Source organism: Enoplosus armatus, chromosome 2 (assembly GCF_043641665.1).
Source record: "Enoplosus armatus isolate fEnoArm2 chromosome 2, fEnoArm2.hap1, whole genome shotgun sequence".
Lineage (NCBI taxonomy): Eukaryota > Metazoa > Chordata > Actinopteri > Centrarchiformes > Enoplosidae > Enoplosus > Enoplosus armatus.
In genome coordinates this window covers 20001332-20027670 of record NC_092181.1, presented here as the reverse complement: position 1 = coordinate 20027670, position 26339 = coordinate 20001332, and the positions used below count along the sequence as shown (strand labels likewise).

Sequence of the window (26339 nt, the reverse complement as noted above, 5' to 3'; positions counted from 1 at the left end):
GTTAAAAGCTGTCTACAATCAGCCAGAGGCTATGACCATGCCCTCTACTTAACTCTTAGTAATAAGTGTGTTTTATGTTCACAATTCTTTCTCGGGATCCTCAACTGTTTAGCTGAAAGATAAATCCCAGTCTAACTGTTCACTTGAGCAACATGGTGATGTCTTTGTCCCAATACTTGCACAGCATGTGTTTCTGTTCCCTCACGGTATATTTTATGTTCTCTCTCGTCTTCCAGATGTGGACAGCAACGAGGAAGGAGGGCCTGATGATGGTCCTGTGGAGGAGGAAGGCTGGTTTGGGAACGCTTCTGACACACGCTCAGAGTCGTCGTCCTATGGAGACACCCAGGATGAGCTCCTCCTGCCCAGGGGCTCCTCTCCTGATGAACGGACTGGAGTCAGCGCTGGGTCCGGGGACCACGATACCTGCGGAGGTGAGAGCTCATTGGGTTGCCCCACACCCGTCCATCGTGCCTCTTTGGAACTTCTTGGACTGGATGGAGGTGCATTCTCGGCCCAGGACACACTCTCTTCTGTGGTATCGTCACTGTATGGTGAAGCAGCGTCTCGTGCCCTGGGAAAACCCCTCAGCAGCAACCTACGGCGCCTCCTAGAGGCTGGGTCGTTGAAACTTGACACTGGGGAGCTCCTGGGTCGGGCAACCAGGGGAGGTGCTGGAGGAGAGTCTCCACCAATAGGTCTAGCCCCACCTTTGACCCTCTCCCCGTCTTCCCACCATGCCCAGCAGTTAAGTGCTCTTGCCCGAAAACTGGCCAATAACAACAACAACAGCGGCTCAGCCTCACCAGCCTCCTTGGCACCCTCAGTCACCAACATTAAGCAAGAGCCCCTTGACCCCTTTAACTCTGTCACCCCTAGCAACGGCAGTGGCTTTGTATGGGCAGGTGTTGCAGATAAGTGGCCACCGGCCAGCTGCTCCACACCCTGCGGCTCCAGCCTGTCCCCGGACTCTGCAATCCAGAAGTTAAAAGCAGCAGCGAATGCTGTACTTCAAGACAAGAATGCCGTGGCCTCCTCCTCAACAACTTCTTCCTCCTCCTCCACCTCTGCCTCATCTGCAGTGCCCGCCCTGGGAGGGGGTGGTCGAGGAGATGATGTGGTGCGCTTTGATGCCTTCAACTCTCCGTTCAGCCCACAGTCAGCTAGCTCCACCCTCGCTGCACTTTCCAAGAAAGTCAGCGAGCGGAGCCAAGCCTCGTCAACAGCCAGTGCTGCTACTGACCACCAAGCCTCAGCTAGCTCATTTCTCTCACTTGTGTCAATGACCTCCTCTGCTGCCTTGCTCAAAGAGGTGGCAGCCAGGGCGGCAGGAAACCTGCTGGCAGAGAAGAAGGATGGTTCCTCCTTGGCGACTGCTGGGGTCCTCCAAGAGGATGTGAAGCCCCTGCTAGACAAAAACCAGAAGGCTCCCACGCCCTCTACACCCACCCAGAGCCTAGAGTTGCTGTTGCCCTCTACTCCAAAGGGCAGAGTCAAACCCAACAGCCAAGCAGGTAATCCAAAGTAATAATATATGCATAGCAATCACTATATGCATAGTAATAGTAATACTGCATTAATCAAAATAATGGTCGCACCATTACAGATAATAAGAGTAGAGCTCAGCTTAGGTTGGGTACATTTTTGGATATTTTTCCAGTTGAAAGATGTTTTATTATAGTCTTATTAGTGAGACACAGTTACAAAACACTAATAAGATAAAATGTGTTTGCTGTCATTTTGTGGGAGAGTAGCCCGTGTGTTTGTCACCAGTCTCATCAGAAAAAAAAGCACAATTTTGAACTTCCATGACATGTTTTCTCTAGTTGTGTAATGGTTTTGTTCTCACCTCACTGGCGCTGAAGCAGCGAGTAGTGTAGCCTCAGCTTAACTGTCAGCCGAGCAGAGCGCATTGCCGAGAGAAAACAGCCCTGGCTGGCCTTCTAGTCTGGGAAATGGTCTGTGGGCTCGACGGGGGGCTCCGACTGAGACCTCGCTGCCTTCCCAGACCAGCTCGTTTGTGCTCGGATGTGCGTGCTGCCAAAAGGGGGCCGTCAGTGTGTGCTCGGCACAGTGGGGAGCCCTGGAGTCCATATCCATCTCGGCAGCCTCCTCCTGGCTTCAGCCCCCACTAACCAGAGCCCTTTGCACTGATCAGCACAGCAGACTTAAGGCCAAACACATCATACTTTCCACTGACTGGATACAGATGCGTGCACACACACTCTTTCTTTTGCTCTCCCTCTTTGCTCTCTCTCTCTCTCTCTCTCTCTCTCTCTGTTACTCACAAATGGCCATGCAGTATATTCTGTAAGTGTGTACACCGATGAAGACATATAACCCAAACAAGGGTGCACACAAAGATCTCACTCTTGCACAGGGAGAGAGAGAGCTTCAGAGTGCAGGCTCTTACTAAGTAGCCTTTAGGGAGAACAGAATGTTTTCAGGGAGATGGATGGGCACTTTTGAAGGATTGTGTCGCAACCCCGCCAAATCTAAAATGGCTGGATCAAATTGACTTCAGACAGATGAGGCAGTCGATGTAATATTCTGTGATCTGCATGCTAAAAAGGGGGTGTGCTCTAACCCACGAGCCGTCAAGGTCGAGCAGCGCTGTAAAAATGCAGGTAGTTGTTTGGTCGCCAGACTGAAAAATGTGACCTTGATTATTGACTGTCATGTCTTGTTTTATTGTCGTCCCTTGCCAGTTCCACTATAAAACTGTATTGCGCTGGTATGTTCTGCACTTTGAATATATAAGGAAAGCTTACTCCCAGGCTCTGAAACACGGCTGTGATTACATAGGAAACGGACATGTGAAGCACTAAGATGAAGGTGCTAAACTCACACATTTCCTCTCTCCTGTTTTATTTCCGCTTCACTCGGCTCAACTCAGAATAAGCAGAAGTCATTTTTTGCATTGTGATCTCTGCTGTGCTCGGAGAGGTTGGGCCGCAGATGGCGGTTTATTGTTGCAAATAGGCAGTCTCGAGGTTTTACACCTCAGGTCAATGAATGGCTGAGCACAGTAATTTCACCAAACACTGATTACCAGATGTTTTTCAAGGAACAGCACCGGAATACTTATGAAGCCATCCTGACAGGCCCTTGTAGAATTTGTAATGCAATCATGCCTCTTTCTAATAAGACCAATTAAACAGTAATGGATGCCGGATATGAAGCCAACAACAATAATCGAGATACTAAAACATGCTTGAGTTTTTACTTCCATTGTTCCATTGCTTCCAGCTGGCATTTCCCTCGATGGTTTTCACCATTAGGTGTGGGGTGGTTGTCTCTTCTGAGTCTGTGAATACTGTAGTCTGCATTTGGAAAGACATTATTTCTTTACACTAACAAAGGTACATTTCAGCACAGTACACATTTCCATGCACTAAAAAACTGATTACTGGCTAAAACCCCCTGAATATTCTTTGTAAATGGTAACAATGTTCTTTGGTGCCCTCAAGGCTCTCCTGAGGATGGTGGCAAACCATTCCAGTGTCCTGTGTGTGGACTGGTCATCAAACGCAAGAGCTACTGGAAGAGACACATGGTCATCCACACAGGCTTGAAAAGCCACCAGTGTCCCTTGTGTCCCTTCCGCTGTGCTCGCAAAGACAATCTTAAGTCCCACATGAAGGTGAGATGATATGGATTTCTTCATCTTGTGACCCTGCACTCCTCGTCACCCTCACCCACATCATCTTTAATTAGTGGCTATTATGGCTCTTGGAATATAATTGTTAACATTAATGGATATGCATGCTTTAGTTAAACTTGTAATTTAGTCCTCTACATGGCATAATTGAACACTATTGCATGTTTGTAGTAGCACCTCATTGATACATTTAACTGAAATGAAGCAAGCTTGATGTCCTGTAGTGATTTGACACTTAAACCTGTCCTCCTTTTCCAGGTACATCAGCACCAGGACCGGGGGGAGACGTTTCAATGCGAACTCTGCCCCTTCACCTCCTCCCGTCACTTCAGCCTGAAGCTTCACATGCGCTGCCACCAGCACTTCCCCCGCACAGACGTCAAGGTGAAAGAGGAGCTCACCACCGACACCGAGGGCGAGGGTTCCCTGATGGGTGACAGCATATCCGCAGACCTGAGAGGGACGGAGGTGTCCCCACTGCACTCCGACACTCAGCAGCAGGCGTCCCCTCCGGTCGAGGCTTCCTCCAATCACGTCCACATCAAGGAGGAGCCACAGGAGAGAGATCTGTCTGTGCTCTCCCCCTTTAGCATGTGCAGGGACCGTCCCAGCAGCAGCGCCAACTCCCTGGATCTACCTGGAGTTGGGGTGGGAGTCGGGGTCAGATCCAGTCCTAGTGGTTCAACCACAGCCTCCCTCTTCAGCCCTGACATCAGTACCAAGACCGCCACTGACCTGCTTATGAAGCTTTCAGGTTAGTGTCATTTTTTTTTTTTTTTTTAAGTGAAAAATGTGATTCACTCCAGGGCGGCCACTAATGATTATTTTCCATTATTGATTAGTCTTTGTCAGCAAATAGCAAAGAAATGCCCTTCACAAGTTTGCAGAGCCCACGATGACGTCTGAAAATGTTCCATTTTGTTCAACCAGCTGTCGAAAACTCAGAGATATTCAGTTTGGTATAAAAAAGACAAAGAAAACCTGTAAATATTCACACTTGACAACCGGTGAAATGTTTCCATTTTTGCTTTATAAAATGCTTCCGCTCTAATTAAGTCAATCCATATATGTATATTTAACATGGTAGCCTGTGTATAATGGAAGTCTCCTTTTAAGATAGAGATAGACATAGTAGTAATTTTCTTTATTGCCTATGTACAGTATGTACTGTACTGCAGTGGAAAGTTACTACTGTCCAAATGGAAGACAGATTGCATCAAGTAATATAGTTTTGAGAAATACATGGGAAAAACAGCTTGCACAGACACACTAGCAGCTTGACTCCTGTAATCCATAATTGGTTTGTTTATTGTGCTGTTTTCTCAGCTTGACTTTATAACTCCAGTCATCGCAGTCGCACTTTTATCAAAAGTATTTCACATCTTCCCGACTTGAACGTGAAGACATCCATTCTGATCTCCAGCTAGATGTGTTGTCTCCCCTTTGCCTTAAGTTTTGTTTTGATTCTTCACTGTCACCAGAAATAACATTCGTAAGAAGTGTAAACAGTTTTATGTTTATCGTTTCAGGTCAAAGCCGCAGTATGTCTCTGTGAGCTGTTTTTAATGGATTTTAAAACAATGGGACCCTAAAATGTCTAGGAGTTAGTTCAAACCTTTAGAGAATAGACAGTTTCAGCTTTTGACAGTGGCAAATACAGTAATGTGTTTAGACATTTTATGGGCCTTAACATAGGGGAAAAGAATAAATCCTACTCGTGTTGTCCTTGTATACAGGTAGATTCCAACACGTATGCTTGAGCTGTTGATTTTCAGACTACAACTATTATTGTGCATATTGAGGATATGAGGCATGCCTTCACTTGCACACAGGGTTATTCACAACCTTGGTTTCTGTGTCTTTCCCAGGAGTATGGTAGATATGGTAGGAAAGTAGGCCACAGACTTTTAGCCTTTTCACAAGTACTGCCTGCCTTTTGAACTGGTTAGGACAACACCAAAAGAATTCAAAACTTGCCCTTAGGACACTGATTTGAGGAAGACAAAATACTGTATATTTGACAGAACTGAGCAGAACCTCCCTGTGTCATGCCACCTATGTGTACGATAAAGGTGTGTGGAATAAGCAGAGGAGAGGAGACATTCTTAGCATAACAGAACATTCTTGGTCTGCTTTCTCCTTCATGGCATGCTGAGAATCTGATATTGTCCTTTTTAAAAGTATAGCTTCATGCCTCCTAAACATTGCTTTGCTAAAGGGTCAACTGAGATTGTTGTTTGTGGTATCCATCAGAGCATGTACAGTATGTTCATATCTAATCTTGTAGATAAATGGTCTGTTTTTGAACTTCATATTATTTGCTTTAAAACGTCATTGCAATACCCAAATTATATTTCATTCTCCTACCATTTTTGAGATTATTTATCCATCCAAGGATGAATACAGTGTGATAGATTTTTTCTTTTGCTTCTTTTGCACACAGGTAAAATGACACTTGCCCAGTAGTACATCCTCACTCCTCTGCTGTTGGCTGCTGATAAGCTCCACTAAAGCAGTTGGGGACTAAATGATTTGCTCAAGGGCACCTCGACAATAGTTGTGGCAGGATTAATTTTTCTCACCCACATCTTGTCAGTTGTCCGGGGAGGTGAAGATCTGTAACCTCTGGGCATCTTTCTCCTGCTAATAATTCTCTATGCCTGTGTGTCGGTGTTATTATGAATGACAAAATGGTGACACATTATATTCAAAAGGTGTTGATGAGATCAACTGAAAGTGACGTCGGTCTGCAGCCCTGCATGAAGGCTTGTTTACATGGAGCTCATTTAAAAATGGAACAGTTTCCCAATTCTTGCCCTTTGTGGCAGCTGATGCTGTTGTCCGGGTTGTCTGCACCTCAAGACCTATGACTAGTAGTAGTAGTAACAGTGATATTTCCCATTCATTCATTTAACAGTTTAACAGCTTAAAATGTATCATGTAATTCAGTATTTTCTGCCATTGGTTAAGTTGCAATGTGACACAGAGTTTTCCTAAGCTTTGTAACATAATGATACAGCATTATTTTACAAACTGAACAAACTTGACAAACATGCTGCTCTAAGGTATACTAGGCCCAGACCGTGTTTAGATGCATTTCAGCATGTTGCAAAACATCAAAGGATGAGCTTGGAGACGAAGGCAAGATTGATGGAAAAAGGTTGACCGAGGTTCAGCGTCGGGGTCGAGGCTACGGCTGCCACTCTTCCACTTAATGCTGTGTAATTAGATTGAGATCTTGAGCAAGGATGGGAGGAAAAAACCCTGGGAACATTAGATTAATTAAAAATTTATGCATAATTCATAATTAAAAAGGAATTCATAATTTGAAATGATTAGCGCCCTCAGCGCCATCCTGTGACCCCGCCAGGATGCACAGGGACTGGGCTGGCTTAGTTAACTCCCCCTCGATCTTGCACGCCCGGGCTCCACATGGATGCCCCCTGGGTGCCAGTTGCACTTCACTCTCAGACTGCACAATCAAGCCCAGGCAACTCCCAGAGGAGCCAAGATGGCTCCTCGCAATGTCAGTCCAGTGTCAAGTGGCGGACATCTTAGTCAGGGCATCATTCAAGGAGAATGAGGAAGGATATAAAAAGACAGGACGAGAGGATGTTGAACTTGAATGCATGATGATGGGTTTTAATGAATACTGCTTCTTTGATCACCAAGTTCTCCCTTTGTTGGGGGGCGGAGTTAAAGATGGAGGGTTATGAAACTGAGAAGAGCTGGGCTCAGATCTTTGTGAGACTTATCCATGCCACGAGCAGCCAGGGAGGGAGAGGTGAGGAAGTTCCTCCTGGGACCTCTAGACTCTATTTCTTTTGACCTCCCTGCCAACCCAGATTGAATGTGTACACGAGCAACTCATCCCTCCTGCTTTCACACTGCTGTCTCAGTGCCTCAATCCCACAAGGCCTGGGAGGGGGGTGGGGGGGGGGGGGGGGGACGTATAAAAAGCTGGAGAGATTAAAAAAAAGAGACTGATAAAGTGACAGCAAGTGAGGAAGAGGGAGACAGAGGCAAAGAGGGAGTTGCATGGAGTTCCCCAGGCATAAAAAGCCAGTGAACTCTTTCTGACCTCTGACATAATAAGCATATCATTTTTTGGGCTGCCCTGCTTTCCATTGAGTGTTATACTGATACCCTTTGATTTTTATCCTTGCACGCTGACACAACCGTTAGCTATCCAGTGTGATCCACATTTTGATTCAGAGATGAAAGCCACCGAGGCACTTTGAAATGCACAGCCCCTACCCTGTGCCCAGTGGACCCAGAGTTAATAATGACAGTGGGCACTGCTCACCCTCCAAACACCATCCCCCACCCCCCCGCTGCGGTGACACAGGCACAACGAGCTTGACCCTGGCTGGGTGTGAATAATTGGCATGCAGGGGGTTGTGGGAGGTGTTGCATCTGTCATGATGCTTCTGCAGTTGTCTTATTTATCTTTTTCCTGGGAGAGTAGCATGCATGCAATGCTTTGCTACTGGAAGATGATGCACAGGCAGAATTTTAACATTGCAGATGAAAAATCTTGAGTACATTCAAGGGTTTTAGAGGAACATGGATTATCATGTCATTATCCGACTTATAGACAGACTGTAGACTCTTATTGTATTTGAAAATAGGTGCATTTATTTTATGTTCAAGTGTAGAAATACATGGACTTTGTTGTACCATCTCTCAGTTGACACCGAATATTTTGAATTTTGAAATGTCTCGTCTTTGGTTTTGTCTCTTTGTGAACATCGAGATTTAATCTGCATGTCCCTTGCTTTCCAGCTCTGCATGAGCAGACACAGGCAGGCCTTTTGTGTGTGACCTCTGGTCCATACATCCCCACTGCAGCCATCAGTATCACTGTCCGGTGTCTAGCACACTGTCAGCTATTGTTGGGTTCTCAACCTGCCCCACGTAGCCCTGTGCTTTTTTTTTTTTCTCCGGGAGAAAACAGCAGCCAATTGTCAGAGGGGGAGCAGGCCGGCGTGACAGAGGTGGAAAGCTAATGAAGTTATTTGACGGCAGCCCTGGCCACGGAGCGAGAGGTGAGGCGGAGTGGACAAGCGCCTGGCAGCGAGACGGATGAGGCGCGAGAGAGAAGCGTGGCGAAGGGGAGAGAAACAGGGAAGAGAACGGCGATGGAAGTAGCATTGGTGGCAGGTGTCAGAGGGGTGTGATAACATGGAGACAAACTGATAGCATCGTCAACCCGGAGCTAGAACCAGCTTTACAGTATCATGCACAGGGAGCTGACATTGGCCTGGGTACGTACTCACACAGGCAGGAAGCTCACAGAAGAGATGCCCAGTCACCCAGAGATGCCCATCTCCTCTCTCAGATCTGTGTTCACTTCACAAGATAACCTGCCAGAGACTGGATGCTCATGATGCTATTGTGATAGCGAAATTCAGGCAAAAGGGCCAAAAGTGTAAGCTTGGTGTTGTAGGCTGAATTGTTTCTATTGGTACTGTGCTCTGGCTTTTTGTCATTGAGCCATCAGCTTAGAGGAATAAAAAAACTTGCCCATTGGATTAGGCTACTAAATAATTCATGGGCTCTGTAACATAGATTCTTAGTGGAAATACACTCTATTTATAGCGACAATCCAAAAGGTCACTGGAGTGGTGTGACTTTGTGTGTGAGTGCACGTCCTGGGGTTGTTTTTGTTCTCGTGAGGCCACGGAGGAGAAGAATTTGAGAATCTGAGTTTGTGTTGAGTCTGTATTTGTGAGTGGCTCCTGTGCAGCCCGGCGTTTTCACATGGTTTGAATGCAGCATGAAACGGCACGCGTACTGTTGTACATGACAAAACAAAGTAAGGACTTCTCCTAAGATATGGATAAGTGTGTGTCTGCGTGGGTAAACGGGATAGTGTGTTTTTATGTGTGTTTGTAAGGCGGTGACCAAGTGTGCTGTCCCTGTCTGATCCGACATGGCCCAACACGCTTCTAATTAGAGGACGTCCTTCCAGGTGCTGACCAGGTTATACTTAGCCTGCCCGCTGACATCTGACGGTGTGACATTTCCAGCTGGTGCCGCGTGCGACCCTGCGCCACTGCCCCTGAACTTGAAGGTCACTGCCCCCCCACCCCCGCCCCCCCCCACACACACACCCTCCTCCCGCTCCGCTCAACCTCTTTCTTCTTCCCCTCTTGAACTGCAGCCCCGGCCCGCCATGGTGTGGCACTGTGGCATCGTGGCACCACATGGGTGGTCAAAACACCAGCACCTGTCCCCTTTTCCTGCCCCCTATCCCCTGTCCCTGAGCCCTCTATCCCTCCGGCATAGATCATCATTAATCAGAGGGGCTGGAGCCGGCACAGATTGATGATGCGGGCAGGGGGCGGCGGGCCTGTGGCGGTTAGAGATGTTAGGTGAGACGGTAGGGTGAGGAGCGGAGCAGATCTCTGCTGGGGCCAGAGGAGACTGGACAGCAGTCTGCCCAAGAGTGATGGCCTCTCTTATATCCATGCCCTGTGTCTCTGTGTGACCATGAGTGAGTGTGTGTGTGTGTGTGTGTGTGTGTGTGTGTGTGTGTGTGACAGATTGTAGCGTACAGATTGTTTGAAAACTGTTGATGGGTCAAGGGTTGGGAAAGGTGTTGATAAGAAGTGTAGATGTGTTTGTTGGTGCCCAACTCAGCCACAATCAAACTCCATTGGAATCACATTTAAAAAAATGTACATATAAAACATATAAGTGTGAACTGTGGTATCTGTTGGAGCATCAGCAACTGAATTTGCTCATTTCAGAATGCATGACCATTACTTTTACAATAACATCATATTACAAAATAACAAAGATTGCCACATTTGGTTATCATTAGCACATGCGATGGCCCGCCTTTTAAACCTCACTATAGCAACGAGGCTCTGCTTCTTGGCTCGCAGTCGGCATCACAACACCACCATTGCAGATCCTGTTGTATCTATACTGGCTAGTTTGTTTTTACAGAAACACGGCAACATTGCAGAGAACGTGAGGTTCTGCACACACTTCCTACAAGCTTCATGCTTGCTTAGATAAACTCTGCTTCCCCGCTTTCTTCTACAGCAGGTGATCATTATCATCTAATTAACCATTGTGAGTAAAAAAAAAAAAAGGTTAACTCATAAAACCAGAAAGGAAAAAAAGTGTTACATTCTTTCTATAATATGGCATATCGTACGATATATATGTTGCACATAAAATGGCTCTGACAGCATTTCACACGCATTCATTCAATGGATCTGTACTGCCAACAGCCAATCCACTTAATGAAGTACTACACAGAGTAATTGGTTCTGAAAAATGGCACGTTGCAACAGTAGAACAATGGTGGACAATAGTATCCTTTAACCGTCCTCACGGTTCCCATAGTTGAAACGAAGATATCAAGTAACTTTGCTCAGACAAATAGAATTTATTTAAAACATGTTTCTACAGCTTCTCTCAATGTTTTATAGCCATTTTAAATTTCAACAATGGTGTAAGCCTGTGTAAACCTTCGTTTTAGCACAGAGTGTAGTGGAACGTGCTGAGAGACACAAAGAGAGGCGCTTGCCCCGCTGTTCTTTTCTTGGCGGCTATCGGAAGTTGCTCCATGTCTAATTATTAATTATTCATCTTAGGCGGATTAGATGTGGCCCAGTTTCTCTTGAAGATGACTTTAGAGCAGAGGGATCCATGTGACAGTTCACTCCCCAACCTAGGCTACATACAGCAGAGATGGCAGATAAGACATTAGCCGATTGCTATCGTGCTCTACAGAAGTACAAAAATTATTTCATGTCCTCATGTCTGGATAGGATTGAGTTGACGTCCGGGGCGAGAAGGGATGACGAAACCAGACTTAAAGTAGAATAGAGCTGAGTATAAAGTGTCAGACATCAGTGGATTGGGGAGGGGGGGCAGTGTGAAGGAGAAAAGAGGAGGGAAATTAATTGGGAATTTGTTATGGATGCCCTAAAGACCAAGAGAGAAGGACAGTCATGAGGTTGCACCCTCTGCGCTGGGCCACAGCGCGCCAACTGTGGTGTCTGCTGCAGGGACGGGACTGTGAAAATCCACTGTGGACCGCTTTGTTGTTCCATTTAATTAGCATTTTCATGTATTACACTTTATCTTGTATATGTAGTCCTCTTCACTCATAAGAAAGGTTGAAGAAACTGTTTTTTTTGTTAGCATCACACTACATTTAAGATGGATGCTCATCACAAGCTGAAGGACGAGTGGTATACAGAATGCAGTATGTGACCCTTGTTTTAGAGACCTTTTGCCTTACACTCAGATGTAATGCTATGATGGCCTCTTGTTATTGCTGGGTTAAACTTAACATACACCTTTCAAAATACCTAAAAAAAACATCACCATTTACTTGGTCACAACCAGTAAATTGTCCCTTTTTTTTCCTGCTCTCCTGAAATTCTCTGTCCTAATTTCTTCTCATTCCTTCATTTTCTTTTCTTTCTGGCTGCAGCGGCCAACCAGAGGGAGACACTCAAGTCTCCATTCCACCTGAAGGAAGAGCCCAAAGTGGAGGAAGCCTTGAGCCCTAGACCATCCTCCCAGTCCCAGAGCCAGGTCCAGCCAAGCTTCCCTGCGACTTTCTGCCAGGACGGGCCGGCGGGGGCCGCAGCGACCACAGAGCGCCCAGGGCCGTTAAAACCAAGGGAAGGAAGCCCTATGGCTAAGAACACCTTACTGAGCCAGGATATCAACGTTAAGGTGGCCTCTGAGCTGCTGATTAAGCTTTCAGGTGTGTAATTAATGCAAATAAATCTGTAATCATTCTAAATCTAAGCAAAACATTACATCTGTGGTCTTGAAATTGGATGCATATGCTGTTTGTGTAGAACAGTCCATACAAACTTACTTGAGAAAGTATTTCTAGGACAGACACTGACTATAAAAGGGTTCTGTTGTTTTCTACCATGGCACACCTAACCAAGCTGAAATTGGGGGCTTCTCAAAGGTGAGCAAAGTGTACCTGTGTGTGTGGGGGGGAGATGGTAGCTGTGAAGCCTTTGTATCCTCGGTGATGATGTTCAGGTAACTTATCTTGACCCTTTCTACACTGCCCCTTCATGCATCTCTGGTTTATTGGAAGTTTTTGTGAACAAGAAGCAGTACGTTGAGGATCAGTTCTGCTCTGTTGTGTGCAACAGTTTTTCCTTTCTGGTGTCCCTCTTCTAAAACAGTGCCTTTTTAGATGGCAGAAGATGTATCTGCTTGCTATTGAACTTAAAACTCAACCCTGACTTGCCCCTTGTTCCATAACAGACAGTTAAACAGTAAGATATTTGACACGCACCATGTTTCAACCTGTATGGGCCACTCTGACATCATCCAGTGCAGCATGATTTAGCCTTTGCAGCTTCTGGTTTGAGCTCAGCGAGTTGCTAACAAGTCCTCAGGCAGGGACTCAAACCTAGTTCTTTATTTTGCAGCACACTGTGTTAGCTGCTGTACTGTTGTTTTTCAGTTCCTATACACTTTGTTTTACTGTTAAAACAACATTTGAAGCCGCTTCTTATTTTAGCCTACATCCAAAATCACTACTGAATGCCAGGTCCAGTTCAAGTGTGTTATGGACAGGTGTTTGGAGTGTTTCTCTCAGGCAGTCAAGAATGAAATTTGCTGAAGTATGTATCAGTATGTACAAACAGACCTCTCTTCCCTAGCTACATGATATGCAGATTTTTTCCCCTGATTTAACAATTAATCACAATACATGCATACTGTATGCATTTTTCTGAATTAACATGTACTAAAAAAAATTAGTTAATCTAATAGCTAGCAGGCCTCATGAACTACCATTCCTGTAGAAAAAAGATACAGACTGGTTTCAACACTGGAATGATTAGTACAATTGTGCAGCCATACAATTTTCAATATGACACACAGTGTTAAAAACCACAAAGCAAATGGCAGTCTGATGGTGGCGCAGTGGGGCGTTGCTCCATCCGCAGCTCTTCATCCTGTGCCAGCATGTGCGTGCTTGACAGACACCTCGCACACCGGTTGCCATTGTTCTCTCTGGGTTGACTGGTGCTCAGAGTGATTCACGCTGGCTGGGAGCTCTGTGGTACTACACGTGTGCTGCTCCGCTGCCTGCCCCCAGGTCACGTTTCCCTGTGTGTGCGCATGTGCTTTTGTGTGTGAGGAAGATGACATGATTACTACTTTAAAACAACAGAAAAACCTAATTTGAATCAGATAAATCAGAGAGAGAACGATATGGGCAGTGTGTAATTCCTCCACTGTACTGCCCCTGTTCTTTGTTTTATCACTGTTATCCCTCTTTCTCTCCCGTCTCCATTTCCAATCCCTGCACTGATGTTATCCTGCCAGTTTATTTGGTCCTCAAGCAGCATGGCCAGCGTTTTCCCCTCCCATCACTTACACTAGCTCTGCAAGGTTGACCTAGGTTAGGGAAAGATGCTGCAGCGTTCATCCGTCCGCTGGCTCCCGCTGCCCCCTCACACAGTCCTCGGAGCGCAGTGCCGTCCATTGCCATGGCAACAGCGGGGGCGGTAGATGGAGAGGGCTGTCTAGAGTGACAGCCTTGACAAGAGTCTGGACCCTCAAATGACCCTGGGGGGGAAGGGAAGGAGAAATAAGATGGTGAAGAGGAGAGGAGAGAGCCGGCGAAAGGTTAATGCCCTTACAGTCACGTGTGATTACGGTCATGAGGTTCAAGGGCATCTCCACTGTGACCTCCCTCTGTCCCCTGTTAAAGGTCAGCCCCAGAACACAATAACCCAGTGAGAATACTTTAAATAGGGAAATCACATTGGGCAGTTTAGGCTAAGCATTTGCTTTGTTCAAAACATCACTATTTGTTTGTTAGGAAGTGCCTATTTTCTCATTGTTGCCTGTCGTACAGCAAATGGACACAGCCTAATTAGATTTCTGCTGCTCATCCTTCCTCGACCATGGCATTGGACAGTCAGAGCAAGTGGGGTTGTCATCATTACTGCCCATTGTGCTGTAACATGAGTTGCATCATCCCTTTAACTAGGTCACTTCCTCTCCCCCCCCCCCCCCTCCTCTCTTCCTTATCAAACATTGGTTGATCGTGTTGAGTCGCCTTGCTAGCGCTACTCCCCCACATCTGTTTAAAACCAGGCTGCTGGTGTCTGGGGGCTAATTACGCCGGGCTAAATAGTCCCTGGCGCCAGCGGCTAACGTGTCCTAGCAGATGGGCACTGGTGTTGCAGGGCAAGGGGAACATGGCGTCACAGGAAGGGAGGGGGGAAGGGGGGGGGTACAGGGCCCTAGGTGGTGCCCTGGCAGACTGGCATCGTGTGGGTAACAGCCGTGCCACCCACTCACCATCCAGCCACCCTCACTATAGGTGTGAAATCACACTTACTGTACTTGCTTAACTCATTCCTCATTTCTTAGGAACAAGCTTTCCATCTCTGAGGACGTTTTACAGGCGGCCTCTCCTCTGCAGTGGCTCGTTACCTTGCTAATAAAAGTTACATTAAGCAGTTTTGACCACTGAAGTGCAGAGAAACATCGAACCAAACTGACAGCAACAGATTTTTAGCTTGTTAGGTTGTTTTTGTCGATTAATATAGAAAACAACAACCTACATACATATCCATCAGGAACAAAGCAACATGTACATTCAATCTGAGCCTTCTCTGGTTACCATTTAAATGCAGATTCACCATTAACATGTGTGTATCCCTGGTTGGTCCACCAGCTCTAGTGATGGTGTGATGGTTTTATAAGAAATGTTTTGTCTGTGCGTCACAGCAATTAGCTGAATGCAGCAAGAAGCTTGAAAGTGGGTGCTGATTTCCAGAAGCATTGGCAGTTCTTGCAGCAGTGGCCAAAGCTGATTGATTGAGTGACAATTAACGCTGTTTATAATCAAAGGACGCCAATTCCACCTGGCATCCCCTCAAAAGACTTCACATGATTGCCTCTACTGTCTGAGCTACAACTGACTGATGTACCACATGTTGTCTTCCTACAGTGTGGATATTGTCACTGAATAATCTGACAGTTACGCAACTCTCCCGAGTTTTGTGGGGGTTTTTCTCTTAAAACTCCTGACTTACTACTTTTAAATTTCACTAAAACAGTCCCTGTTTTAATTCTGCTGTACCACTTATTTTTTTGCTATTAAACTGCATTAATTAAAATGCAGCGGATAAAGTGGAAGAACACCGTGTATTCTGAGACTAAGAGACCAGTCTGATGAGTGCAGATGCACAGAGGCCTGTGTGGAGTTTTTTTTTTTGGGTTGTGCATGATTTCCTCGAGGTTACCACAGTGGATCATGGTGCATAATGGCTCTGCTCTTTGGCGCAGCACTTGTTAGAGATAAAACACACACTGTACATCTGCTGCTGCCGTCAGGTACCTGTAGGGATTTAGTCAACCAAAGTGGAAGGACTTCCTAAAGTCTAGAAGCAGTTTAGGATGACAGATGCAGACGGGCTTCTTGACATTCTTGCCTAAATTTCAATAAACTTAGGGTTTTTCTGGGTGTCTTCTAGTTGTAGAATGTGTTTGTTTGCATTATTAAGCATTACTATGTAATTGCTGCATATGTGCACCCAACACACATCTATATCAACTCAGTGATGGTGCACTGAAAACAAATGTGGTCCTTTTTACAGCTATATTCAAATATTCAAACAGCCAATTTTCACCAAAACACCAACACCTTGCCCTGCCTGGAGCTTACATGTCATCGTACTACTCCTACTGACTTTGCAGCACGGACAGTAAAGCAAGAAGGTTAAGAAAACACAACATGGAACCAGTTATGCTGGTCAGCAACTGTGACAAAGAGAATTATTTTATCTTATAGTTTATATAACATGGGAAGCCTCAATTTCTTTGGTTTCCAGGAGAAAATGAGGAATAAACTCAAAAAGCAAAGGGAGCACTGAAAATAAAAATCTTTGTTATATTAAAAAAATATATTTATATATTAAGATAATATATAGCCTGAAAGTGAATGTAAAGCTATGGATTAAAAAAAAAAAGGATTCACTATTTATTCAATATAGCTTATCACAGCAGACTGTGTAAGTAGTTCACAACACTGGCTTTACTGTACAGTATTACTTTATGTTAAGCTCTACACGGCTCTCACAGTGTCCTCATCATGCCCCCTCAGCGTGGCCGCTCGCTGACCTCTCTTACTCCCACCCTCCCTACCTCCATATCTTTCTTTCTGCCTCACTGTCTCATCACTGCCTATAGTTCTATTTACAGAAATGCAGAGTTGATTCATTTTGCCCCTTGCTATATCTGTGTGTTTCCTGGGTAGGTAGTTTTATATGCAGAAGTGATTGACAGAATTACTGAGGCAATCACTTGTCGTCTTTTGTCTTGACCTGGATCGGCTCGGTCCTGTGCCCAATGTTTTTGTTTAGGATCCCTTAACAAGGCTCCCTGTTGGTTCCTGATGGGCTGTTTATCAAGTGCCCCGCTCTAGAGTCAGATCTAGCTGCAGTTTGCGACCGTTGGATGGCTGAACTACTGAGGGCTAGCTGGTCGAGGATCAATTGTAGCAGCAGCTGTCTGTGAAGTCTGCAGGCAAGGCTGCTGTGGCTCCCACATGACATGCAGTCTCCACACTGCAGCCTTTGAAGCGCCTGAACTCTTCACCCCTGTCTGAGCAGGTCGGCTAGAGAGCAGGAGAATAGAGAGATTGAGAGAGAGAGAGAGGGATGGGGGCAGGGATAGTGAGATATGGAATAACAGAGCAGGGAGAAGGGTAGACTAGGATAGCGGGAGGGGGGAGAGGTGGAGAGGTTGTCATTTAGGCTCTAGCCATTCCTCATCCTTCTGTCCTCCCCCAGCTCTTCTCTCTCATCCCACTTTCTTCTTTCCTCTCTTACCCTCGGGTGTTCTTTTCCTGGCACTGTTTGACAATTTCTTCGCTATCTTTACCCTTCCTCTTTGTCTGTCAGTCCAGGTTTTTCTTCCTGTGCTGTCGATGCTTCACAGTGGTGCAATAAATTGACTTTGCATGCATTAAGTCACTAATTGTATGTGACTTTTTTTTTTTGGTGTAAGTGTAGTTATAAATCTATCCTGGGTCTGTACCTTCCGACTGTATATTCTCGGCGAAACAGGCTGCAACGTCCACGCAGATTCAAGTAGACACCTGAGGTCAAAGTTGATCACTAAAAACAGAACATCGCACAAACCCCAGTCACTTTCATTCTGACTCAAAACTTGAGTAGTGCTGCGTTAGAGGGAACAAGGGTATGTATAGTGCATCATAGTAACTTGGCATACACATTCACACGCATTGTAAAACTGTGCAACACGGTACCCATAACAAACCAAATGGAGCCGAAAGAAGCTTTCATTTGCAACCCCTCGCTTGGATAAGGGTCACAGTGGACAAAGGTTGTAACCCACCTTCTCCAGACAGACTGACAAACTAACAATTTGTCATTAGTTTCTAAAGCACATGCAGCGCTTCATGAATAGCAGTAAACAGGCTTTCTCCCAGCATCCATGTGCATTTGTTTAAGTGGAGAAATTATTCTTCAGCACTAAAACTAAAAGTTAACAGCTTATTTACCAAACAAACTACAGCCAGGAGAACAAAGACGTGTGCTTAATTGTTACACCTGCTCGTAAAAGTTTAAGCAATTCACTGTTGAAACGTTCAGGAAAACAAGTCGTGCTCATCAGAGTTTGGCACTAAAAGTTTTAAGAATTGGATTGAAATAGAACGATATACCCAAGAAGTGATAAATACATCTTTTTTATTTATTTATCTTTTTCTATTTTTGTGTACCCTTCTTTGAATTGAAAATGATGTAAATAAAATCATAGTACTGCTAGTTATGTTGTCCCTATGTAATGTTCAGACAAGAGGACAGCCAGCCAAACTCTTTTTGTTGCAAGATTAATATTCTTCTAAATCTAGGCCAAATTGTGAATGTGAAAATCTAATAAATTAGATCATTTTTAATTAAATGATACTTTGTAGAAGTCAATTTTGTTGGTTTTTAATATTTCTCAAATATTACCGCAAAAATGGCTCCCATGTATACCATTACTGTGTAATTTTTTTTAAAGTATAACTATATAAACCACTAAATATCAGTTTTCAATTTTGAGTGACTATCATGCAGATTTATAAAACAGTGACATAAGTTGACAGCCTGCAGCTTAAGCTCATTTATTTCCCATAGCTCATATAAACGTGTAGGTTTTATTCATATTTAAGTTTTACTGGCACACTTGATATTAGGAGGAATTGGAGCGAAAGTGACACAAAAAAAACTATGATATTTATTAAGAAAGGGCACAGGAACGTTTGTACACACTTCCTCTCTCTCTCTCTCTCTCTCTCTCACACACACACACACACACACACACACACACACACACACACACACTCTTCCAGACCTGATTCTGTGGCCTAATGGCAGCTGGTGTATCGCAGAGGAGGCTTCTGCACCAGAGGGGATGACACATACGCACACATATACACACAAGACACACACACACACACACACACACACACACACACACACACACACTCTCTCTCACTTACAGACTCACACAGGCTGGATTCAGGCAGACTGAGGGCTGCTTTTTATGGCTTCAGAACATTAGGTCATGACCTCGACCAAAAAGCCACAGCTATTATCAGTGTGGGAGTGAGGCCACATTTTCATGTTTTTGTTTTGTGACAGGTAGTCTGATCTGACGAGGTCTGATGTGGCCTGCTGTGATGTGGTGCTTTCAACGTGGTGTCAGTGTGTTTATGATCAAACGTCCTCTGTCTGTGTCATATGATGTCTCTGTAATGGCTCTTTGGGCTGTCCCAGCACCAGGAGCTCAAGCACATATAGTGTCCTTTACTACGACATGTTTTTTTTTTTTGTGCAACTGTGTGTGTTTTTTGCGATACAACAGTCCAGTCAGCCTCCGTCGTTAGGGTGGTGATCCGATGATGGAGGCTTGCGTGTCCCTTGGTTGACCCTTACAGAGCAGTGCCCCCCTACCCCTCCGCCCTCCCGTCTCTCTCCTCCTCTGCTCTGCCCCTCCATCAGCTTCTCCTAGGTTACTCTTGGCCAACTCTGGCCACCTGATTAAGGGATTAGTGGGGCTGATGGTTGTCAGTGTCCCCCACATGCTGTCTACTACCACTAAACCAGACACCTGGACCTCAGGGAGGAGGAAAGGGGGAGTTAACACAATAATTAATCCACATAAACACAGTAGTATACACACACACACACACACACACACAGATTCAGTAGATACTCTTGCATGTTCACACATGCGCAAATTGTAGCTATAACTGTAGATCCAGTCTTGGTGTCTCACACTGGCCTCGTTCAGCAGAGTGGAGAATGTGAGGGGAGGGGTGGCAGGGTTAGCACAGGGTTACTGTCTTGTATGTCCCTCCCTCTCTACTCTTTCTCCAGCTCTTCTAACCTCCCCCTGCCCCTCCCACAGCTCCCGATGCCCTGCCAAATTCATATATCCCATAATCGTGCTGAGTCGCCATGTCAGCAGCACTGTATCAACCCCACTGCTTTGTCTTGCTCCTGCTTGTCGCCACACTGAGACACGGCCTTCTGCCATCACTACAGCCAAAAGATCAGATACCTTGGATATGCAGACGCTAAGGCATGCCCCAGCTAAGTTTTTTCCCCCTCCAATCTGATTTATTTATTCATTTTATTCATAGGTCATACATCTGCACAGTGTATACTTACTCTAGCCTAAAGTAGGCCTACATTTAATCTAGTAAATTAAGCCATAGAGGCCATTAGAGAACCGATTTCTGACAACTGCATTAAGAAAATGTAGCCTTTCCTTTGAATAGTCTCCAATAGTTTTAATTTTGGCCTGTAGTCTTTTGCTTAATATCCGTAGAGTGTCAGCGTTTGATTCTGCAGATCAGCTCGGGACATTCCTAACAGATCCCTTCTAGACTATTTTTAGCCCGCCTTCTTCGCCTCACCTTTTGAACTTGTATAAGAAGTGAATTAACAGCTGTTTTCACACTTTCAGGCCACGGTCTATGTGCTGAAAAACTACCTTCAGTCAGAGACTCTTAAATCAAACACATGTAGTTGTCATGAACATAGATTCATTGATTCTTAGTAACATCTAAAGTGCTTCAGTGTCTTTTCTGTCTGCTGCAGTGAACCTACATGAGCTGCTGGAGCACAAGCGAGAGTGTGACCTCCCGTTGCCCTCTTGCCCTAATAATTACACAGCAAGTTGCTAACCGGCTCAGCTTGGCTTTAGCTGCAATGCTCATGTTTTGGCTGTTATTTGGATTTCCCTATTTTAGCTTCAGTTCCATCATCAACAACACCAACATCTTTAGACATTTATGCTGGATGCTTAATTTACTTGTATATTCAGGGTAATAGCCAAAAAGTGTTTTATTTAGTTTTTGTTTTGAATAAGATTCAAATTTGTACTTAAGTAAAAGTACATAAGTATTATCAGCATGTATCAAGAAGTATCAAAATCTGAGGTATTATGAGATGATTAACAAAAGAAGACAAAACAAAGTTCTGCTACACAAGTTTGCATTCATTTTTTGGACTTTTCTCTAATCTTTGTAAGATAAAATGGAAGTACTCAGGCAGTACAGTACAAGTACCTCAAAATTGTACTTAAGTACCATAGTCGAGAAACTGTATTTTTATAACTGTAGTTGCTTTCTACCACCGATAATAACCTTTCCTGGTTAGTGTATATCCTTAAAACGGTCACAGTAACCTCCATTCTGTGATTAAAACTAGATCTTTACCCTTAAATAATGTATAACAGTTGATTCTCTTTAATCACAGTCTAACCAGTGATGTTCCTCTTGTTCAATAATTTGCTGCAGAGAACAACAAAGATGCCCACTACCAGAAGGTGAAAGTAAAGGCAGAGCCCATGGAGGTGGACCCGCCCCCTGCAGAGCTCACTCCACCTGCCTCTCACCTGCTGGCCTTCAGCACTTTAGGGGCGAGTAAGAAGAGCGAGCCAATGAGTAACCTCCCTGAGACGTTGGCCCGTCCCCAGAAAGACCTCTTCTCCCAGGACATATCGGTCAAAATGGCCTCTGAACTACTGTTCAAATTGTCAGGTACGTTCCTTCAAGACATGTACGCTGTCAGGCACACACTCTTCTCTGAGCAACAGTAGATCCACAACACACACACACTCATGCACAGCAACATGTCTTCTTTCTCCCTGCAGCACCGCAGCGTAAAACCTTGGACAGTTTTTGATACTCGACCATAAAACCTACATGTTTTCCATTTCCATCCTCTGGTGGCTCAGCAGTAAAGTCAAGGATATGTGACATGTAATGACATCCTGCTTTTTACCTGTACGGCCATGAAAGTGACATTGAAGCAGCAGACAGTTGTTTGTATTGCTAGATTAAGACAGAGCTTTGAGCTGGAACCATCGCCCCTCCCCAGAGAAAAGGTTCAGAAGTGTGAGTTTGTGTGTGTGTGTGGGGGGGGGTCAGGCTTGTAGTCCTGGGCTGTGACCCCAGCTCTACCCAGCCTCTGATTTGCTCTCGCTGAAATGCCATATAGAGAAACAAGCTTTTTTTTTCTCTCTCTCTCTCGCTCTTCTTGCTCTCACACATATTCACAAATTCACACATTGACAGTCTTTCTTTCCCACACAGTCTTGCATGCACACCTTTACACACTCACACAAGGCCCCATGGGGAGTGGTGTCTGCACAAATGCCCCCTCCTACCTCCTCCCTCTCCTCCTTTCTCTCATTCTCCCTCTCTCCCTCCCTTGACTCGTTTTCAGACATGCCGGCTCAAGCACACTTGGCTGCACACGCTCTCCCCCTGCACTTCCCCTCCCTCCCTCCCTTTACATTTCTCCCGTGCGGCATCTCCATGGCAACGTGGAAAGAGACCTCTGTCCTTGGCGAGCAGTGTGACGGAGTGGGGGTGTTTAGGGGTGGGGTGGTGGGGGGGCAGAGGATAAGGAGGGTAGAGAGGGCAGCAGGGGTACACAGTATGCCCACCCAGGGAGGCCAGGGCATCGCTAGCCTGGCAACAGCGACAACCCCCTCCCCCTTCTTAGAACTGGGTTTGAATGTGAGGGGGACTGGAACAGAGTGGGCTGCTGTCACACAATGAGCAATCAATATGAATTACCCAGAGCAGTAGGACCTCAGAGACACATCAGTAGCAAGGTCGCTCTGAACACTGAGATGGTTGCAGCTTTGAAATTCACTTCAGTACATCGCCTTGAAAATCACACACATGGATCCATTCTCACGCATTTTGTATAGTGCTCTTTGCCGCTGAATGCTGACAACTCCATCGTCTGTGCTCACATCAGCCGGCCAAGTAGTGGCATTACCTGATTTTACAATCCTCGCTTTAGTTACCACTTAGAGGCCTCTTAAAATCATTTGTGTTTAGTACTCAACCACTGTGTGAGCAACTAGAAATTGCTTCTATGTTGCACTGGACAAGTATTCAGTTCATGATGAGCTTCAACTGTGTTAGACCCAAAGTGACTCACTCGGAAACAGCACTCTGGACCTCTGGTATAGAGATGTGGACTTGGATGCCCTCCGTTTTCTATGTGCACATGGTGTCACTACAGGTGCATGCAACAGAAATATGAACAGATTATAGAGAACTGGCGTAAAGGACAGGAGTGGACATTGCCAAGACTGTAAAGTTGCCTCAAAGGCATCGAGGCTTTTTGGAAGGCACAAGCAAGCAGGGTGCTCCGATTGATCGGCCACCGACCGTTATCAGACGATATTCATTCTAAATAGTTATAAAGGCTGATCAGAAGAGCCGATCAGATGACGCAAAACACACGAGACAATTTCTCTGATATGGCTGTCACCATTATTAGGTTAAGCCATGGCATTTTACACTGCATAAATTAGCCTAGCGGCTAATCTACTCATAGCTTAACAAGTGACACATTATTTGTACTTTTTCTTTCTCACCGTTTAACTGGTTTAAGTCACTGCATCTCCTGACAGAACACCACGGTTGAATTTCAGCGTTGCGTAACGTACTACGTTACTCGAGTTGTCGTCAACTCGAGTAACGTTCACTTCACCTGTCTCTCCTCCGCTCCGTGTTTGTGTGCCCCCCCAAAAGAGTCAACTTAGGGGAAACAATGCATTGCTGTCATCCTCTTGCACTCTGAGATGCCGTTTTAATGTTAATAATATTGGATTAATATTTCTTATTTCATGGGCTGTTTGGGTTTTCTGGGTTAATGCATATATAACAAAAATCCTGCATCATTGGAATAATAATCCCTCCAGTTCAATGTGAAAACTGACTGATATTGTTGAAATATTATTGAATTGTACTTTATTTGTTTGATTTGACAGTCAATTGTTGACTACATACAGACGCGGATACAACTGCTGGGCTACTTCAATATATATGACACTGAATCATAACGCAATAACACATTATGATGTTCCGCACCTTTGTTTGAGGACATTTTCTCTAACTGGACCTCTTTGAATTTTAATTGAATACCCTGGTTTAGTATCTGAATAGCTGTTGTAACAGAGACTTTAAGAGAGGGAGAGAGAGCAATATGTTGCACATGTTGCCTGCCAATAAATAAACAGGCACTTTCCCATCTCTTAATTTTAATATGTAATATGCAATGTTGTTAAGAATTTAACATAAACAAATAATGTTACATGATAAATAGAAGGCTTCAAAACAGACCCGTAATCTGTGATCGGTATTTGCTGATACTGCTTCCGGCAATTGGTGATCGGTGATTTATAATAATGTTTATTTGCGGGATTTCCTGTAGCATTTTATAGTGGAGGCGCATCGGCTAATGTCAGGAGAAATTATCAGATTTTTGTGAAATATAATATTAGTGTTGTTAATCGTCAGGAGCTGATTCAGCTCAGCAGGTGACTTGATTGATCGATCACATCATACGGTCACTTTACTGTATTTAATCTTTAACAAGTTGGGAAAAGTAGAGACAAACAGCCCGGACAGTTATAATCAGGTGCTGATGTGAGAGGAAACAAAAACTCTGCATTGCTGGTCAGACACCAGTTTGAAATTAGTTTGATAACCACTAAGACAAACATTTTGTATTTATTCCACCTAAAGTATTACATGAAATATTTAAATATTTTTGCCCTGATGAATAACTTTCAACGACTTTAAATAATATTGTACACTGAGTACTGGTCTGTTCAATGTAATGCAATCAGATAAAAAAGGAATAAATCCTTTTCAAGCCTATTATCTTATAAACTTTTCTTGACATTATGTTAGTGGCATTGATTTCATATTCTCTGGCAGTTTTTGAGGTCATGTTGAAAGGTGTTTGTAATATTTTGTTTCTCCATTTACATACAAGAGCACAACCGTACACAAACACACACACACACACATATGTGCCATCTGGGTAGTCTAATGCAGATCTGACCAGCAATGCACATTATTATTATTTTTTTTTTTTTTAATCTTTTCATATTGGTGTTGTTGGGCTAACTTTCGGCCCACAGGTCCGCAGGCCCACCAGAGAGACTCCCACTACCAGATGGCCAGCACACCCCTGCTGGCGTGGCGAACCTGTGCTTTACTGGCCGAGTTAAACTTCAAGGAATCAGGATCATATAGTGTTTGTTTCTCTGTTCTATAATGGCCAATGTGCAGGGACGTTCTAGGATATTTTTGGGAGCTGTTTACAAACTGACAGAGCAATTTATAGAGGCAGCTCATTACATCTAAATATCTTTTCTCTACAGTGGACTCAGGACTTGCAGTATACACATGGATTGAGCATGAAAATTCATTCTTGACCTTAAAAACACTACTGTCTTAACTCAAGAGTTGGCTTAATTGTCATGGAGGTGTCATGACACATTGCCTGGGTTGATATGTTTGTTTGTTTTTTTTCAGAAAAAGTCAGCAAATCTAACAACCACAAAGACAGTAACATGGTGGGAATACACAGGTGAGTCATACTCGAGGTTTAGTTGTGAAATGTTTTGTCTTCAAACTGTTTAAATTTTACATAATATTAATGAGTTATTCTCATTATAGTCATGTCATGATATGTGATGAACTGCAGTTTAAAATATAGTTTGACTATGTGTTTAATTCAGTAGCCATGTAACTTTATCACGTATCATGTTTCAGTCCATTCCTGGACGAGTGCTTCAGACAATCACCCTTTAACTCGCGCTCCAAGAGCTCTTCCCCAGCAGAGGCCAGCTCCTCTACCCGGGCAACATTTCATGGTAAGACACATGTGAAACACACACACACACACACACACACACACACACACACACACACACACACACACACACACACACAGAAACGTGACTAGAGTAGTAGTAGAGGAACATATCACTAGCAGTTTGTTACAGGCAGTAGATGGATGGACATAGTGTCTTTTACAGCTGCAGTGTTTAGTCGATTCATCGATTAGTCGGTCGACGGAAAATTAATCGGTGATAATCGATTCATCATTTTCTGGTTCCAGCTTCTTAAATGTAAATATTGTAAATATATGCTGTTTTTTCTGACATTTGTCAGACAAAACAAGAAAATCCAAGACATCATCCTGGCCTCAAAGAAGCTGTGAATGGCATTTTTAAAATGTATTTTTTTTCTTTCTTTTTTTTTTTTTACATTTCATTGACTAATGATTAATTAATAATGAAAATCATTGTTTGT

The 26339-nt window shown here is 44.5% G+C and overlaps 1 protein-coding gene across 1 annotated transcript in view; it reads left to right on the top strand.

Moving 5' to 3' along the window:
- Positions 1–26339, top strand: part of znf827 (zinc finger protein 827) — a 46343-nt gene that overhangs the window by 4597 nt on the left and 15407 nt on the right. The window contains exons 2-8 of the mRNA XM_070924411.1: positions 237–1514; positions 3471–3643; positions 3920–4415; positions 12123–12401; positions 21504–21746; positions 25557–25611; positions 25797–25897. Of these exons, the coding sequence (XP_070780512.1) occupies positions 237–1514; positions 3471–3643; positions 3920–4415; positions 12123–12401; positions 21504–21746; positions 25557–25611; positions 25797–25897 (2625 nt within the window). The remainder of the gene's footprint in view (positions 1–236; positions 1515–3470; positions 3644–3919; positions 4416–12122; positions 12402–21503; positions 21747–25556; positions 25612–25796; positions 25898–26339) is intronic.